This window comes from Zootoca vivipara, chromosome 1 (genome assembly GCF_965207765.1).
Source record: "Zootoca vivipara chromosome 1, rZooViv2.hap1.1, whole genome shotgun sequence".
Taxonomy (NCBI): domain Eukaryota; kingdom Metazoa; phylum Chordata; class Lepidosauria; order Squamata; family Lacertidae; genus Zootoca; species Zootoca vivipara.
This window is the reverse complement of record NC_142582.1, coordinates 19,806,983-19,826,170: the sequence shown is the minus strand read 5'-3', so window position 1 is coordinate 19,826,170 and position 19,188 is coordinate 19,806,983. Positions and strand designations below refer to the sequence as shown.

At 40.5% G+C, this 19,188-nt stretch overlaps 1 protein-coding gene across 5 annotated transcripts in view; it reads left to right on the top strand.

Annotated features, from left to right (window-relative positions):
* The window catches only part of ATF2 (activating transcription factor 2), a 40,340-nt gene extending 21,376 nt beyond the window's left edge, over positions 1-18,964 (top strand). For all 5 annotated transcript variants that reach the window (XM_088660254.1, XM_035134935.3, XM_088660243.1 and 2 more), the window contains 4 exons: positions 7,904-8,053; positions 10,002-10,208; positions 13,000-13,105; positions 16,091-18,964. In XM_088660254.1, coding sequence (XP_088516380.1) covers positions 7,904-8,053; positions 10,002-10,208; positions 13,000-13,105; positions 16,091-16,317 — 690 coding nt within the window. In that variant the 3' untranslated portion in view covers positions 16,318-18,964. The remainder of the gene's footprint in view (positions 1-7,903; positions 8,054-10,001; positions 10,209-12,999; positions 13,106-16,090) is intronic.
* The last annotated feature ends 224 nt before the right edge of the window (positions 18,965-19,188 follow it).

The following is a 19,188-nucleotide window of genomic DNA, read 5'->3' as shown; positions in this document are numbered from 1 at the left end:
GCTAGTGAAAATTGGTTGTGTAAGTGGGATGCTGCATCTGGCTATCATGCTTAGATTCTCACTGTTGCAGACCTAAAATGAAATAAGCTCTGCCCATGAATATGTATAGAAGTATTACATTATTGTTAAGCCAGTGTGTTAGTGAAAGGATGATATATAAAAACCCTTTGTTAAGAAAAGAAAAAATTACAAGAGCAACTACAGAATTATCAGGAAAATGCCTTTTATGAGAAATAGCCAAGAAATTGACAGAGTTTGTATGTAATAATACACTGTTGTTTGGTGTTGTGAATAAGTGGCTCAGGCTCTCAGGCTCCCTCTCATCTTTGCCCTCAAGAGCAGCAGGTTGAAAGTGTTCACTTTCACTTTAGGGAAACTGTCAATTCCTGTTACGTTCAATCTTGGGAGGGCCTGCCTTATTTTAACTGTGACTAATTAAAACAATAAGGGACACAGGTGGCGCTGTGGGTTAAACCACAGAGACTAGGGCTTGCTGATCAGAAGGTCGGCGGTTCAAATCCCTGTGACGGGGTGAGCTCCCATTGCTCGGTCCCAGCTCCTGCCAACCTAGCAGTTCGAAAGCACGTCAAAGTGCAAGTAGATAAATAGGTACCGCTACAGCGGGAAGGTAAACGGTGTTTCCGTGCGCTGCTCTAGTTCGCCAGAAGCAGCTTTGTCATGCTGGCCACATGCTGTACGCCAGCTCCCTTGGCCAATAAAACGAGATGAGCGTGCAACCCCAGAGTCGGTCACGACTGGACCCAATGGTCAGGGGCCCCTTTACCTTTACCTAATTAAAACAAAAGAGGATAGCAAACATCATTTGATCCTGATTTGTTAACAAGTCATAGTTAGAATAAGCTAGTTTCTTGAGTTCAGACAAAACAAGAAATTCATTTACTCAAAATATAAGTTTTCCAACTCTGCAAAGTATAACCTTTCAACTTCCACATGTGAAAAGGGAGAAGTGGAAGAAATCCTCTATATTGTAGCAAACTTTGCTGGGCTCGATTCTGCTAACCGGGCTGCTCCCCACACACACACACTGCCTCTTCCCCCCACAATTGGCTGAAGGGGGATTGAGAGGACCCCCCCCCCAAAAAAAGCAGAGATTGTTCAATCAGGCAAGCAGAAATGTTTGCACCGACAGAGTGGTCTCCTTAAGGCTATGTTCCTCCTGGTCTGAACCAGGAATTTAACTCTTAAAAGATGTGTGAGAAGGAATAGCAGTCATATTATAACTTTGTTAACTCAGGACTGGTGTTGGTAGTTCAGCGTTATCTGACATGGAATTGCTCAGAATACTTTGTAGAATTTATGTGTCAGAAAAGAAAAACAATGTAGCAGCATGTTGTAAACCTTTATATGCGCAATATGGCAAACATTTTTTGTTATACAAATATAAAAGAAGCACATCTTGAGAAAGCACAGGAGAAATAGCTGTGTTTAAATTTTAGCAGTCTCCTTAGTTGATAAAATTTGGTGAATATTTGCATTTCAACTGTTTCTTTCAGTGAGGTGATGGATATTTTTTTTAAAGTAGCCATCAAAACCTTGTTTCTTGGATGCAGAGAGAGCTGCAGGGCCTGGACACAATCTGAGGAACTGTATCTGACTGGATTTATCCTGGAGAAGAAGACAAAGGAGCATGAGTACTGTTCTGATTTTTGTATAGGTTCAGTAAAAATGTAGGACTGTCACCCTTTGAGTTTCAAATGCAGGTATATTAATCATTCCTTATATATATAGCAGAGCTATGAACCTAGGATTGCCATACATCTGGATTTTCCTAGACCTGCCCAGGAATTGAGATCTGAAAATGGCATTTGGGCGGATTCTTGCTGAATCAGCAAAATGTCCGTGAAAACCCGGACGTATGGCAAGCACAGCAATTAAAAAAAACAAGCTTTAAAAAGCCTTTAAAGAGCCTAAAAAAATAATGGGGAGTGGGGGGGGGGAGATGTTCCCAAGAATGTCCGGATTTTCACTTTAGGGAATATGGCAACCCTTAATGAACCAAAATAAAAAAATTCCTTCAGTAGCACCTTAAAGACCAACTAAGTTTATATTTTGGTATGAGCTTTCGTGTGCATGCACACTTCTTCAGATACACTAGAAACAGAAGTGTCAGACCCTATATATATATACAGAGGGTGGTGGGGGTGGGTGGGAATGGGTGGTGGGCTGATGGGAGTGGTAAACCTGGAGATGGCTGTTAATGGCTGCTGATGGCTGCAATTAGTCCTGGGCTGAGGTGCTAAAGAGAGCTTGATCATGCATAATGAGATAAGAATCCGATGTCTCTATTCATCCCAGGTGCTTCCATGGTTTTAAGCTTGGTAATGATTTCCAATTCAGCAACTTCTCTTTCCAGTCTGTTCCTGAAATTTCTCTGTAATAAAACAGCTGCTTTGAGATCTTGTATAGAATGTCCTGGGAGATTGAAGTGTTCTCCTACTGGTTTTTCAGTCTTATGGTTCCTGATGTCAGATTTATGTCCATTTATCCTTTGGCGTAGGGTTTGGCCTGTTTGTCCAATATAGAGAGCTGAAGGGCACCATTGGCATTTGATGGCATACACAATGTTAGAAGATGAGCAATTAAATAGTCCTGAGATGGTATGTTGGATGTTGTTGGGGCCAGTAATGATGTTGTCCGGGTGTATGTGGCAGCAAAGTTGGCATCTGGGTTTATTGCAGGCTCTGGTACCAGTGTCCATGTTAAGTCTGGTGGTTGTATTATTGTGGGTGAGGAGTTGTTTAAGATTGGGTGGCTGTCTGTAGGCAATGAAAGGTCTTCCTCCCAGAGCTTGAGAAAGGGAGCTGTCATTGTCCAGGAGAGGCTGTAGATCTCTGATGATGCGTTGTACTGTTTTAACTTGGGAGCTGTATGTGATGACTAGTGGTGTTCTGTTATTTTCTTTTTTGGGTCTGTCTTGCAGCAGGTTCTCCCTAGGTATCAGTCTGGCTCTGTTGATCTGTTGTTTAACTTCATCAGGTGGATATTTTAGTTCTAAAAAGGTTTGCTGTAGATCTCTTAGGTGAGATTCTCTGTCTGTAGAGTTGGAACAGATACGGTTGTAACGTAGGGCCTGGCTGTATACGATGGATTGTTTGGTATGTTTAGGATGGTAGCTAGAAGCATGTAGATATGTTTGTCGGTCAGTTGGTTTTCTGTATAAGGTGGTGTCTATACGTCCATCCTGTATTTTTATAGTAGTGTCCAAAAAATGTATTTCTTGCATGGATTGGTTCATTGTTAGGTTGATGGTGGGGTGAAAGTCATTGAATGTCTGGTGGAAGGTTTCCAGGGTCTGTTGTCCATGTGTCCAGATAATAAAAATATCGTCAATGTATCGTAGGTACAAGAGAGGTTTGAGTGGGTAGGAGTCTAGGAAACGATGTTCTAAATCAGCCATGGGCACCCGCATGGCCCCACAGTATGCCAACATCTTCATTGCTTATTTCAGAATATTTTATACGTTAAATCCTAGTCAATGTCTGCACACATGACTGAAAATTTCTTTTACTTTTTTTCTCATTCTGAGAATTGAGAAATTTAGAAATTTAGAAACGAGAGCAGTAATTAATTTATCTGATATGCTTATCCTGCATTCATCTAAAATAATACCCTTCTGCCCATTATATACCTTATAATTACATGCCCTGGCTGGAGTATTTGTCTTGCATTTAAATCTGCTTTGTGCTCTCTAGTGGCATTCCGTAGTGTTGCCAGCTTAGAATTACACAACTTACATGGCAGATCATGCTGAAAAGTAAGTTCCTCTATATTCCTAAATTGCAAATACACACACACACACACACACACACAGAGAGAGAGAGAGAGAGAGAGAGAGAGAGAGAGAGAGAGAGAGAGAGAGAGATCTGTCTCTTCCTCCCCATACTTGTTAATGTTTACATAATTACCACTGTCTTAGATTTAATCCAAATGACTTTATATATATATATATATTAAAAGAATGAGTGACAGTGCTGCAAGTTCTAAATAGGAAAGGCCCTGGATGCTGAAATAGGTGAATCTGGGGAGGAAATCTGATTCCATTTAGTTAGGCTTTGGTTGACCAACTTTCAGCAAAGGTTGAAATTGCAAATTATGTTTGTGTAACATAGGTTTTACCCCATTTTTCAATTTAAAAAATGCTCAGGGTGTCATACAGTATAGCACAGTGTTTTTCAAACTTGGGTCTCCAGCTGTTTTTTGGACTGCAACTCCCACCATATCTAACCACTAGTCCTGCTGCCTAGGGATGATGGGAGTTGTAGTCCAACCGTAGCTTAAGATCCAAGTTTGAGAAACACTGGTATAAAATAACAAGAAAATACAGAAAAATAATTTGTAAAACAATTTCTACTGAAACATACCAGGGAGATTAACAAATGACTGCAAACACGCATGCACTGACAAACAAGTTCAGTTGAAGCTGTAGGGGATTGAATTGCAATTTTAGTCGGTACGTACTAAGCACTTATGGAAAAAATAATAGTATTTCAGTACCTACATACAACATATCAACGTTTAGAGCTCTGGTGATGCTTGACTTATATTTGAGGGTAGGGTGCCCTTAACCAGCATATATAGTCTTTGAACATAATATTATTAGAATTATAAAACTTGAAGCACAAATTCATTAGATGACGATACAGAGCTTCATCATTACCTCTAAAATGTCTGTGCATATCTTGAGAGACGGAGGGGGAAGGGGAAGATTGTCAAAAAAACATCCATGAGCCGAGCTGCTGCTCACAGAAGGTGCCTAGCCTCATTTTGAGTGATCAGTCCCTGTTAACCCTCGCACTCTAGCCCACCCCATTTAGCAGGTTCCCCTAACCCTAAGGAGAGATGTTTCAGACAGCTTGTGAAGCTGTAGGTGGGAGAAGGGGGCAAGAAAGTCACCTTCCACCAACTCCCTTCAGTCACAGTTACTCTGGATCCAGCTTCCTTTGTTGAATTTTCTATTGCAGCCTCCCTGGGACAAGTACCTGTTCCTTTGTACTCTGTAGATTGGAATGCATGCTAATGGCAGTACATGGATAATAGATACAAGTGTCTTCAAATCTCTCGATTGGGGGTGAATTCATTTAATGATCATCTTTTATTTTGTTTCTGAAAGCATCTGAAATGTTATATTTGTAGCAAGTGCAGAGTTAACAAATCATTTCTATATAAAAACAAATAAGACCCTCTGAATTAGGATTGCCTTGCCTCTTTAAAAAAAATTGTAAGTGATGCTCTCTGTGGTTTTCTGCATACATTTTTTTTAAGAAACTGAGAAATACCTGAAGCATAGTGGGTAGCCAGTAGGTTTTCTGCAGGGGTTACTACTGAGAGTTGACAGAGGGCAGCCTGGCAAATGTTCAGAAACTCACATTAACTTTGTTGAGCTCGGCATGGGACCTTGTGTTCGGCAGAATTCTCCTGACCTGCCTCTCTGCATGCCGAGCTAATCAGCAAACACCTAATGAGCCTGCACTAAAGAAACAGACCCTCTCCCAACCTACTTCATTTTCATAGATTCTCTGGGGGGAGGGGAGAGACAAGACTTCATAAGGACTGATGATGCTGCAAAGACCACAATAATGATAATTAACTTGCTGAATTTAGAAGATTATGCTGTTAATTAGTTGCAAAATAAAGATAAGTAATAGAGCAGCAGATGGTAAGATAACACCCAGGAGAAGGAGGGTTATTACTCTGATGAGGTTTTGTGGCAGATATGAAATATGGATCTGACTTTTTCATAAATTGTTTCTACAATATATCCTCTTGTTTCTGTGAACTCGTGATGGAGTGATCTATTCCTACCAATTCTGACAGATGTGATAGGGGTTTATTTTGAAGGGTATACATATTTTTTATACTAAAAAGATGCCTTTGCTGTTCAGGATTAGAATGTAGTCAGTGTTTGAGCAATATTGCAAATACAAATTGAATGACTATCAATGTACTTCATCATTTCTAATTATACTTTAAATATGTATTTTATTATATCACTAGAGAGAACATTAACAATCACTATCAACAGTATGGTGCAGTGAATAAAGAGCTCAGTTCTACAGCTTAGTGGGTAGCCTTGAGCAAATTCTCTCTCAACCTTACCTACTTCATTGGGTGGTTGGGGGTACGTGTAAATTGCCCCAAGCTCCTTGGAGGAAGAGCAGACTTCCCAATGGTAGCAGTGAATCTACTTAACAGGTTGAAATTATTGGGTTGATTATTGGAACATTTTGGTAAACTATGAAGGCTTTAAAATATTTGAGACTATTTAGGAACAACTATTCAAACTTGTTACACAGGGCTGTCCCGGAAAGAATGGCATCGTTTGGCACTCTTCCTATAGGTGTTGTGATTTCCCTTGTCCCGTGGCTCAGCTCTCCAACTTCATCACTCCTTTCTTCAGTGACTTGGTCCATTTTTTGTCCATTAATGCTATGGTGGGGGCAGGGGGTGGATGGCCTAAATTGTTAAATTCCTTGGGGACTAGAGGCATCCCTTCTCAGAAGCGGTTGTTGCCCTGCATCAGCAATTTGACTGGAGGGAATACAGTCCTGAAGGCTGAGGACCAGGTGCTGGCTGAGCCAAAATACTTCTGTGGCTTGTGAATGCTTCTGTGAAAATACAGTGATATATTTCCCAGTTGAGGGGGGCGGGGAGGTTGCTGGCTGAGTGAAGCAGCAAGTTCCGAGCCAGTTTAGCTTTGCTCCTTAAGCAAAATAGCTTGGGGAGGGGGACACCTGTGGCTGGATATTCTTTCTGTAACCATATATACTATGTAGTTAGAAACACAATGTAATATTTTAGGGGGTTTTAAATAGTTTTTTTGCATTTATTGGAACTATGGAACAGATACCTATTGTTATCCTTTGGTCCCTTTGATGTTTTTGGTACTTGTATTTGGCCAAAAGCACTGGATCACTTTGGGGGGGGGGTGTATAACCCACATCACAACCTTAAGTACCCCTTCTTACTAGCTCAGAAATATACTGATACCGTAACCATATAATAGTATTTTTGCTAACCATTGTAACACTGTGTTTCATACCCATCATCTTGTTAACATTGTGGATCTATAACTTTCTGGAACTAGAACAAGTGGTATTAGTCAGTTCTTTTTAAAAGGAAAAAGACATGGGAGGCAAAATGAAGTACAGGCAACTCTTGTTTTAGGCGCGACTGATGTGTGTGCAGTTGCGCACATGTGCACAGCATTGAACCTGGAAGTGACCTGGAAACGTCATTAAAAACTTCGCCAAAAGGGTGGGGCAGAGGCAGAACGGGGTGTTTCAGTTGAACACAATTTCACACAGGCGTGCAGTGACATTGAATGCAAATCCTGCACAAATCGGGGGTTGCCTGTACAGTGGTACCTCTGTTTAATAACAGCCCTGTTTACAAACTATTCGGTATAAGAACTCCGCAAGACTGGAAGTTAGTGAACTTTACCTCGGTCTACGAACGAAAGCTGAATGGTGGAAGGACACCGGCGGCAGGAGGCCTCATTAGGGAAAGTGCGCCTCGGTTTAAAACTGTTTCAGTTTAAGAACGGATTTCTGGAACGGATTAAGTTTGTAAACTGAGGTACCACTGCATATGCTTAGAATGAAAGTAGTGGGTTGTTTCCAGTGCTGTGCGAGTGGATGTGCACTCGCACAAGGGAAGTTTCCTCCCTTCTCATGGCAGCACCCTGCACCCTCCAAAAAGCCTCTCCTGGAATTTTGGGGGTCTTCATGAGAGGTATGGAATAGAACTGCAGCAGGAGGAGAATCTCCAAAAATTGGGCATGAGCAGCTTTCACAGGCAACTCTTAAGCTAGTGAACAGCTGAGTAAGTTGACTATTGCAGCCTGCAATCGTTCATCCTGGAAAAATTCATTTTTGTCTTTCAGAGATTAAAAGCTGCCTTAACCCAGCAGCACTCTCAAGTCACAAATGGAGATACTGCAAAGGGACAAACAAGTGGGTTGGTTAGAACTCAGTCAGAGGAAGCACGGCCACAGTCGCTGCAGCAGCCTGCTACATCTACTACTGAAACACCGGTAAGATGCTGTTTGCTACCATATAAACATCCTGTGTTACTTCCTGACAGACTCTTAACTTAGTGTTATGTGCAAACCAGCAATCTTGGCTTACAACAAACCAGGTTGCTAAACAAGGTAACTTCATAACCCATGGTTTGTAGTTGACTTGTTTAGCGACTACAGTCACACCTCAGGATATGTCTGCTTCATGTTGCGTCTTTTCAGGTTATGGACGCGCCAAATCCGGAAGTCCCAGAACAGGTTACTTCCGGGTTCGGCGTGTCCATGACCTGCGCGCATGTGCAGAAGTGCCACGTGCGCAGATGCGGCACTTCATGATGTGGCCTTTTCATGTTGCAAACGGGCCGCCGGAACGGATCCCATTCGCAACATGAGGTACCACTGTATTCTTTGTTCAGGCTCACTGAGGCTCATTGACTAAACATTGGCTTAGCATTGCATATGAACCAGCCCTGTGTTGCAAGTGCTTGAACTCTTACACCAAAGATTTTTTAATCCTAGAATTTCCTCTTTTTCAATACAAAAAGAGAGAGAAACCCCACCCTAAAGTGAGGGGGGAGAAGCCATTTAATTCAGCTCCACTCTGCCTCTATAATAGTATCTTCTGTGATGTATCCAGTGGTTGTACAAGTATTAGATAGTTCACACAAACAATCTATCATTTCTCTTCCCCTCTGCATCCCTGAAAAGCTTCTCCAAAGGGGGAGTCTAGTGAATATGGTGGATTTATTTATTTTTTTTACAGGGTTGCAGTGGGGTTGGGAGAATGGCCCAAATTTGGGTAGGGTAATCTTTCATGAGTTTGAATCCTGACAAGCAGAAGTACTGTTTGTGGGGGACAGAAGGCGGGCAGGTAGGTGTGGAGGACTCCCTGGTCCTGAGTGGGGTAACCGTGCCCCTGAAGGACCAGGTGCGCAGCCAGGGAGTCATTTTGGACTCACAACTGTCCATGGAGGCGGGCAGGTTCTGTATCCAGGGCAGCTGTTTATCAGCTCCATCTGGTACGCAGGCCGAGACCCTACCTGCCCGCGGACTGTCTCACCAGAGTGGTGCATGCTCTAGTTATCTCTTGCTTGGACTACTGCAATGCGCTCTATGTGGGGCTACCTTTGAAGGTGACCCGGAAACTACAATTAATCCAGAATGCAGCAGCTAGACTGGTGACTGGGAGCAGCCGCCGAGACCACATAACACCGGTCTGGAAAGACCTGCATTGGCTCCCAGTACGTTTCCGAGCACTAGTCAAAGTGTTGGTGCTTACCTTTAAAGCCCTAAACGGCCTCGGTCCAGTATACCTGAAGGAGCGTCTCCACCTCCATCGTTCTGCCCGGACACTGAGGTCCAGCGCCAAGGGCCTTCTGGCGGTTCCCTCACTGCGAGAAGCAAAGCTACAGGGAACCAGGCAGAGGGCCTTCTCGGTAGTGGCACCTGCCCTGTGGAACGACCTCCCACCAGATGTCAAAGAGAAAAACAACTACCAGACTTTTAGAGGACATCTGAAGGCAGCCCTGTTTAGGGAAGCTTTTAATCTTTAAGAAATTAGTGTATTCTAATATTTCTGTTGGAAGCCGCCCAGAGTGGCTGGGGAAACCCAGCCAGATGGGCGGGGTATAAATAATAAATTATTATTATTATTATTATTATTATTATTATTATTATTATTATTATTATGAGTTGGAACTTTCGTACTGTGGCATCACATTGCCAACCTGTGTTTGGTTATGTCTGCTATAGCCAACATGTCAACAGTGCATTTTGTTTTTACTGTGAAACTCTTTAAAACGAAAGTTCAAGATTGTATGTGTTTAATTTATATTCTGCTCTAAATGAGACCATTGTAGTCAATGCTGTGTGGTATATTAGAGGAATGTGAATTTCTGTCCAAAGTTTAAGCTCGAACTAAAAGTTTTGTGGCAATGATCTCTGCATTCCTTGCTTCTTGCAGGCTTCTCCAGCACAGCTTGCACCGCAAACGCCAAATACAGGGGGTCGACGACGAAGGGCAGCAAATGAAGATCCTGATGAGAAAAGGCGGAAATTCCTAGAGCGGAATAGGGCGGCAGCATCAAGGTGTAGACAAAAAAGAAAAGTTTGGGTGCAGTCTTTGGAGAAGAAAGCTGAAGACTTGAGCTCATTAAATGGTCAATTACAGGTACTTCCTTCTGCTTGTTTGCAATTTTAAAACAATAATCTGATAATAATGTAATACAATAATTAAAGGCAATAGGTGGAATTCAACGCTATGCCAATATGATTGTTCTACTTGCCAGAAAAGGTTATCTCCTTTTGATTTTTGGGTGGGGGAGGAAAGGAATCCTTGTGTTGGCTTCCGCTATGAAAGTTGAGTAAAGGTAAAGGGACCCCTGACCATTAGCTCCAGTCGCGAATGACTCTGAGGTTGCAGTGCTCATCTCACTTTACAGGCTTCTGCAGACAGTTTTTCCGGATCATGTGGCCAGCATGACTAAGCCCCTTCTGGCGAAACCAGAGCAGCACACAAACTGCTAGGTTGGCAGGAGCTGGGACCGAGCAATGGGAGCTCACCCCGTCGCGGGGATTCGAACCGCCGACCTTCCGATCGGCAAGCCCAAGCAGTTGAATCCATTTTACAGGTCCAGAGCAAACAGTGTAATTTTCGGCTCGTCCAAATGACGTGTGATTGCCGGCACACAGCAGGGTATGACACCCTATGTCCCATCATATGGTGGAGTGATGGGAACTGAACCCCGTCGCCCCATAATATTTCATCTTTCCCTCCCCATAAGTGTCTCAGGAGCTCCATTTCTTTTGCCTTCTCCCCAAAAAAGAGATGGGGAAAGGGTGCAAGCTCTGAATATCTGGAACGTACCCCAGTGGGGTGCACATAGGGTGAGGTGAGGTTACAAGTGGCCATCGGGCATTGCATATAATGCAAGCCTGCTTTAAGAGGCGTGGTGGGCGTGAGCTGCTTGTACCCATTTCACAGTATAGATGTGCTCCAGCAAAGTTCCAGAGCCAGTCAGGTGTATCTACCCATGCATTATTAAAAACAAAACTGAAGACAACTGTAAGATTGAAGTAAAATAAAAAAAATCCTTCAGTAGCACCTTAAAGACCAACTAAGGTCAAAGATTTTTGCCTTCTTGGCTAATCCTTCACTTTCAAGGTATAATGGAATATGTAGAAACAAATCAGAGAACAGTGTAATGTAAGTGCAGGAGGCCTGTGTATATGATTGGCAAGGCTGACGGTAGCTAAATAAGAATATACACAAAAACATTTGGAGGGCACCAGATTGGGGGAGGCTGGCCCATAGATGTCACTCATCTATGTTTTTATTTGCATTAAAAGACAATGGACATTTCTGTATGGATTTTTCCTACTTAAACATATTTTTATGAGCATAGAATGGAACACACACACACACACGGCAGAGTCTCAAGGGTTAATCTCTTTCATGTAAAGCAGAGATTTTTTTTATAGTCTGCCAGCAACAAAACTGGCAAAGGTGAAGAACAGAATGACTTGTAAAGAAAACTGAATGGCAGATAAATTATTTAAACTATTCGTTATCTGAAAATATTAATCCTGTATTCCAAAATGATTTATCATTTGATAAAGCTGGCACAGCCAGGTAGTAATAACCCATGATGACTTAAGTTGAATATGTGTTTTGATACGTTTGGCTTCCACAGCATGTTAGCTGTGAAATAGTGCTGGTTTTATCAATCATTCTAGTTTTGTCAATTTTACAGAATAAATGAGCTGGGAAATACTGTTTGAAACATATGAATATGAAATATAAAAATATTACTGTATGGTGAGGCTCACTTTTAGAGTTTAGAAGTGGGCTCAACCTTTGGCTTTTCTTGCTGGACTTGTAGGAAGTTGTTTTAGCTACAGCAGAAAAATCCCCAGCTTCTGCCTCAGCAGAATGAGGTCAGACGAATATTGATACTTACATCTTTTTGTATAGCGACAATTAAAAATATTGGGAGATCAATGGAACTATATCCAGTATATGTTAAATTCCCCACTTCCTTAATGTACTGTATTCATCTTAAAAATGTCACATTAGAATTCTCCATTCAATTATCTGTAATGGCAAAAGAATTAGTCAATGCCACAAACTTCCCTTAAAATGTGATGCACAACGTTTTGATATCTATATCAGACTGCATATAGAAGCAAGGAATCACAAGGAGTTGAATGTAATAGACCATACGTCGGCAACCTCCGGCCCATGGAGACCTTTTATCTGGCCCACAAGCAGCCTGGTCACCGAGCCGCCCGCTCGGCAAGTCCCCCACGCGCTGCGCTAAACCGGCGCAGCGCGGGGAATCGCCGAGTGGTGCCGAAAATCGCTTCTGCGCATGCCCAGATGCGATTTTCTGCTTCTGGACATGCGCAGAAGCGATTTCCATCGCCGCGCTGCCCATCTCCGGGGCTCCGGAAATCGCTTCTGCACATGTCCGGAAGCAGAAAATCATGTCTGGGCATGCGCAGAAGCGATTTCCGTTTCCGCGCTGCTCATCTCTGGGGCTCTGGAAATCGCTTCTGCGCATGTCCAGAAGCAGAAAATCGCATCTGGGCATGCGCAGAAGCGATTTCCGGAGCCCCAGAGATGGGCAGCACGGCGACGGAAATCGCTTCGGCGCATGTCCCAGGCATGTCCAGCCCACGGACGATGGTCCGTGGATATGATCTGGTCCACGGCCAGAAAATGTTGCCGACGCCTGTAATAGACCAAATGTAAAGCAACTCCCAATATTTTCTTTGAATCTACAAAACAAACAAGCTGCTTAGCCAAAACTGCTGCAGTTCGTAGATAAACTGTTGTGTTAATGTGCCTAGAAAGTGTGTGCTGTGTCTTGCATTTGTCTTTATGAAAGCTTGTAAATCTCAGTTTGAAATGTATGTAACTTGATCCTGGTAAAGTGTATAACTTTTTTCTTCTTCTTTAGAGTGAAGTCACCCTGCTGAGAAATGAAGTGGCGCAGCTGAAACAGCTTCTTCTAGCTCATAAAGATTGCCCTGTAACAGCCATGCAGAAGAAGTCTGGCTATCATAGTGAGTAATGTTCCATTACCTATATAGGCTTAGGCTGTACCAGTGAAATACTGCCAAAGCAAACAGAGATAACATTACAACTGAGAAGTGATGTTCAAATACTTCACTTTAAATATAACAATTCCTACAAGGCTGTTGCAAGATAAATGCAATGACATATTGAATCTTCTTCTGGATTCTTACAATTTTTAAAAAAGTATTGAGTTACAGCATGGTATGTATTAATATTTAGAGATTGTATGCAGTTTAATAGTATCCAATTACTTTTTTTTAATAAAAAATAAAAATAGTTATTTCACAGGTCATAGCTGTGAGATAGAATCTCTTTATGTTGTTTACCAATTTTTCCACCAGAAATAAAATGAAATAAATGTTTACCATAATTTTATTTGGGGAAGGAAGAATGAGCTTTAATGCTTATGGTAAAAGTAAAATTGGTAAAATGCTGGGGAAATGTTCTTAATGCTTTTACTTTTTCAGCATTTCAAAGGTTAATTGTGTGTTTCTTTCTTTTCTTTTTGGATATAATACTCAGCGCTAGAACCAGCTGCTGCTGTAGAATAAATGGCCAATTTTGTCCATTGTACACAAATTTGTAACAAATAACTGAGCTGGGAATGCATTAGGCAACATTCATAATATATAACCCACAGCTTTCATTTTTATGATTTAGTGATATTTCAGTATATTTGTAAATGTGAAGATTGTTTCTGCCATATGTAGCCACTTCGTTTTAATTTGCCAGTGTCAGTAATTTAGGAGAATAAAAGAACATTTTGTATTGCATGCGAACAGTTCCTCAGGTGCTTGCGATAAAACTTAATGGCCACCATCTTTACTTGTAGTCATTGTAAGCAGTTTCATCAGAATGGGCAATATTTTTTAATTTAAGAGATTCCGGAGATTTACAACACTCTGTGGCTGTATATATTTAGAACTCCGATTTTGTCAGTTTTGAGCTTATAAATCTCGGTCCTTTTGATCTCCAGTCATTTTGACAGGATGGAAAGTGGCATATTGGAGCAAATTGAAACCGTGCAGAAATATGTTTTGAATTTATATTAACAATGATTGTTGCAGGGATGAGGCCATTATGGTTCCCATCTGACAAAACAACATTATTCCATATAGAAGCAGCTATAGGATTACATTATGCATGCATAGTTTGCTGAATGTGCTTAGGTGTCTTGAATGCTGATATTATGAAAGAGAACTATCTGGTTGTACATTTAGCTTGCAAGTTTAAAGTACTAACACACACAGAGAAAAAGTGCATACTCCAAAATTTGCACTATTGTTGCAAACTCATTTGCAGTGTGTGTTGTCACTATTGGCAGATATTGGATTATGGTCTGCAGGAATAACTATACATAATAGCTCATTGTAAATATGCAATAAGATGGATTGGGCAGAATCAGATTTATAGGGCAAGGTTCACCTAAAGAGCCCTGTCGCTGGAAGAAGCCCTGTGCAAGGGCTTCCACTAGCTCAGTGGACCTTTCCCTCAAAATTGTCTTGGGGGGGGGTGTCAGAAGAAAACCCATGTTGGGCGGGGAGGCAGGATTGTTCCCTCTGGCAAGCTGATATGGTTGCACAGATGGAACATTTGCTTGACCTTGAATTCCAGCCTGTAGTCTGTATAGCCTAGTATATTTTTAATAAACAAAAGCTTCTTCCTTGCATTGTGCTAGGCAATGTTCGCATCTTCCTCAGGCTCCATCTTAGATGTTTAGAATAAGCTAAGCATAAACCCTATAATAATTGCTACAGCATTTCTGACCTTGTGCAGGTCCCTTAACTGGCAAGTTCATGCACATTAAAGGTTAAAGTGCAATACCAAATAGCTTCACTTGAAAAAGGCTACATCCAAAACGGACACGTTGTAATCCTTAACTGTGATGACATTTCAGGAGATTCCCTCAGAGAAGATCCTGGTGTACTGGAAGCATTTGTTAGACAAGTCTGAATTAGCGCAACTCTGCTTTGGATCTCAAGACCCTGCTAATTGCTTTGGATCTCAAGACCCTGTGAGCAGAACTCTGCGTGCGAGATGCTCCCATTATGGGAAGTGGGATGCAGAATTGAGAATCCCCCCTGCAATTCTTGTTGCCCCCCCCCCACAAAAAAGGAGTAGTTTTAGAGAATTGGGAGAGGTAGTGCTTGGGGCTGCAAATTGCCTCCACCCACCCACTGTCTTGTCAGTGCCATCCTTCAGTGGAAGCAAATCAGGATCCAATGCTATGTTTGAGGTATTGTCCTCAGAAACCCTTTCTCTGTCAAGTCTTCATTTGCTTTTGTTCAGTAGTCTTGACAACATAGGTGCCTGCAGATACAAAAAAACAGCTGTGTCAGAATGTAGAATTTACCTATACAATAAAATTATGTACAACATTATTTTCTCCATCATGCCCACTTTATAGGATTGATGAAAATTAAAATCCTCTTAATGTGTCCATCTGTGATGTAGAAAGGTTTCCATTTTTTTTACAACAATGTTGCACTTTGTTTCATAAAATTAATAATGTAATGAATGATTACAATACATGTTACATTGGTAAACTAGAATGGTTGCAGTGCTGGTTCAATCAACAGTCAAGAATTATATTTAACTTTTTTCTGTTAAGTTTTCCAGGAAACACACATTTATGCACACAGCTCTTCAAGTATGCTAGAATTATTATGTTAAGTTGTCAGTACCTTCCTTTTTTTCTTACAATCTAAATAACAGAAGGGAACTGCATGCTATTGAGCTGTCACATCTTAAAATATTTAGGTATTCCAGTAAAAATTCCCAAAGTTTTTGAATTTGTTAGAACATAACCTTAAAATAAGTGTACTTTTTCCTAATCCAATATTTCAGTCCCTCTGCTTTGGCTATCATCAAAATCCTTCAGGAATTTATACAGCATATGGAACTAGCATTTCATATTCTAATTGCACATTTCATTGACGAGGACATGGAAATGTTTTTGTTCTCTTTTTCAGCTACAGATAAAGATGATAGTTCTGAAGACATTTCCGTGCCAAGTAGTCCTCACACAGAAGCTATTCAGCATAGTTCGGTCAGCACTTCCAATGGTGTAAGCTCAACCTCCAAGGCAGAAGCAGTGGCTACATCGGTTCTCACCCAGATGGCAGACCAGAGTACAGAGCCAGTGCTTTCGCAGATTGTAATGGCTCCTCCATCTCAGTCGCAGCCTTCAGGAAGTTGATTAAAAACTTGCATTGTTTTTAGATACTCCTTAGCAACTTCAAAGGGAAACCAAGGAAAGCAGCCTTCATTTAGGAGAAATCTGTAGCTTAAAAATGATTCATCTGTAAAATTCAAACTTGAATTTGGCTTTGAAAGTTGGCGAACAGGAATGGCACAGCGGGTTGTAGTCTCTTAATAGACACCAAGTTCATTTTCCTTTCCTAATTAGGATTGCTAGTTATTTTCAGTGCTCGTCATGTAAAGTGTTGGTACAGTTTAAATGTACTTACTACTTTAATTTGGTGGTATTCCAAGCAGTCACGTAAAATGCTCACCCAAAAAACTGTGATAGTAATCTTGTAATATTTTATACCAAAGTTCTGCATAGAATCCTATTGACTTCGTAAACTCTACAAGATCATTAAAGCACTAGGCAAGAGAAAAAGACAGGAACAGGAAATTTGCTTTTAGTCTTTTTTGCCTTTATATTGTTTTGCACATTATGAGAGGGGGGGGAACTTTGGGAGAATATGTTTGATTATATTGTGTAGCATTTTCTTTGGCTTTTTAACTGTTTGGGTATTTTTAAAGAATTTTGTTTAACAGGGCCAGTACAGTATATGGAATACAGTACTTTTTATGCACATATGTAATCTTGATCAGGGTCATAACTAGCTAGATTTTCTTTTTAAAAATAGATGTCAGCTTAGCTAGCACTTCCATTTTATAAAATCAGGAGCTTTGCTTCTGCTGCAAAAACAAAAACCTGCAGCTATACCCTAAACAACTAAGAACAAAAGAAAGATTCTGAACAGGGTTGTGAAAGATGGAATACTTTTTCAAAGCTCACTTGATATTTTGTGGTTTCTTGAGTCTTAAAGAGGAGCTTATTCATACTGCAAGATAGTATGGGTGCCAGGAAAGCTTGAAATTCCCTCATCAAACTACTCAAGACTTTTTTTTTTTGTTATTGTATTGTATTTGCAAGGTAACTTGTACTTTATTCTTGTGTAAGCACTGTCATCTTTTAGTAGCAAAATTTTGATACTTTTCTTGTGGGGAGAAAAAAAATCAATATTTACCGTACCGTGGAAACAATGTAATTATAGTGTGACGTGTGTATGTGTGTATGAATGAGAGAGCGAGAGAATGGTTCAGTAGTTATGCCGGCAATCTGTGCTTGAATGTTTAAAGATGCCTTCAGTGTGATGCTGGCTTGGTAGGTGATTGCAGTTTTTGAAATGTTATTTACTGTGTGAATTTGGATAACTAACATTCCATGATGTAGTTTGTTTCTGATAAGATGATTGTAGGTACACTTTTTCTCATTATCCAATCATCTGCAGGATATTGAGGTTTTTTTAATGTGCCATTATCTATTTTAATTCTGTACTCATGTTAAAAATATATAATATTTTACGATTAAGTTGTAAAAGTGCAAAAAGGAAAAAAAATAGGTATGTGCTTTCATACCCGAAAATCTTTGCATAACAGCAGAGAAAAACTACACATTAGCAGCATCTGGCAGTAAAAAAAGAATTCCATTATGTATATAACAAACATTTAATGCATTTATTGTGGGTTTGTGTAACTCATATGTTCTATGCTCTGTTTTAACCTAGGGTGCCATCAAACTATGAAATATTCAGTTTTAAATCATTGGATTTTAATTGGTGGTAATGGCAGAGAGCAACTCTTAATTTGTATGATTTGCAACCAAACTATAATGGAAGATGAACGAAGTCCTAAAATTATGTATATATCATTTCAGTGCTTTAAGTCTGAAAATAAGAATTTAAATATTTTGTGTATTAAAAATGTAAGGAAACAAGTTTTTTTTTTACAAAAAGTGCTCCAGACACCTTCATTTTATCAGTTTTAAAGGGTTAATTTCAGAAACAAGCTTTAATTTTATTTTATTTTTAACCCACAAGTATAGTGACGAAGTCTCCAGCACAAACTGTGAATTCTATAAGAAAATCCTCTCTGGAGGATTCAACTCTAGTCACACTGGGATGGAGATATGAATACAGTTGAAAGCAATGCAGTGCAGGTATATGACGTCTACATTTGTATGTGTGCCTGATGCATACTCATGGTTTGCAATTCCACAAGTTCATATACACGTAGAAGCCGGCTTCCACACATACTCCTCCTCCTATGGATCGGGGTGGAGTGTGTGTGGATTGGAAGAACAAAGTGGTTATGTTTCCTCCACTAAATCTAGGAATAATCTGCCAGGCACTGCTCTTGCTACCCACCTTCCTTTCTGCTCCTAAGCAGCCCACTGAAATGAATGGTGTTCATGCATTAGCAGTGCCTGACGTTGTATAATACAGTCCTATTTTTAAACCTTATTTAATAAAAAGTTTTTTGTTTGTTTGTTTTTTAGTAATAAAGCTGTTGCTGTTGTAAAGTAAATCTAAATATGTGCAAGGAGAGATGTAAATGATTTTAATGAAGGGATTAGTTAAAATCCTATGTTCAGCAAACAAGAGAACAGTTGTATAATCACAGATTCCGTTTTAAAATGTATGTCACACTACTTCTGTACTTCGCATTCGAGATCCTTGCATTTGACATGTTTCACAAACTGTACTGTTTTTCTTCAATGTGCAGTTTGCATGAGTAAGTCATCAGAGAATAAAATCTATCTTTAAATTGTATCTACTGCATTGCAATTCTAATTTCTGAAAGGCCAAGATGGCATCAGATTTCTTTTCTGCTGCAATGGTTCCTGCCATTTCTATAGAACTGAAATGCTTGCCCTAAATGTCTTAGCATAACATTGAAATCTTCCCTCAATATTTTTTTTAATGTTTAAGCTGTTTTGAGCAACTTCTTGGTGGGAAAAGTTGGGACTGAAGAGAGCCTGGACAGCCTTGGCATC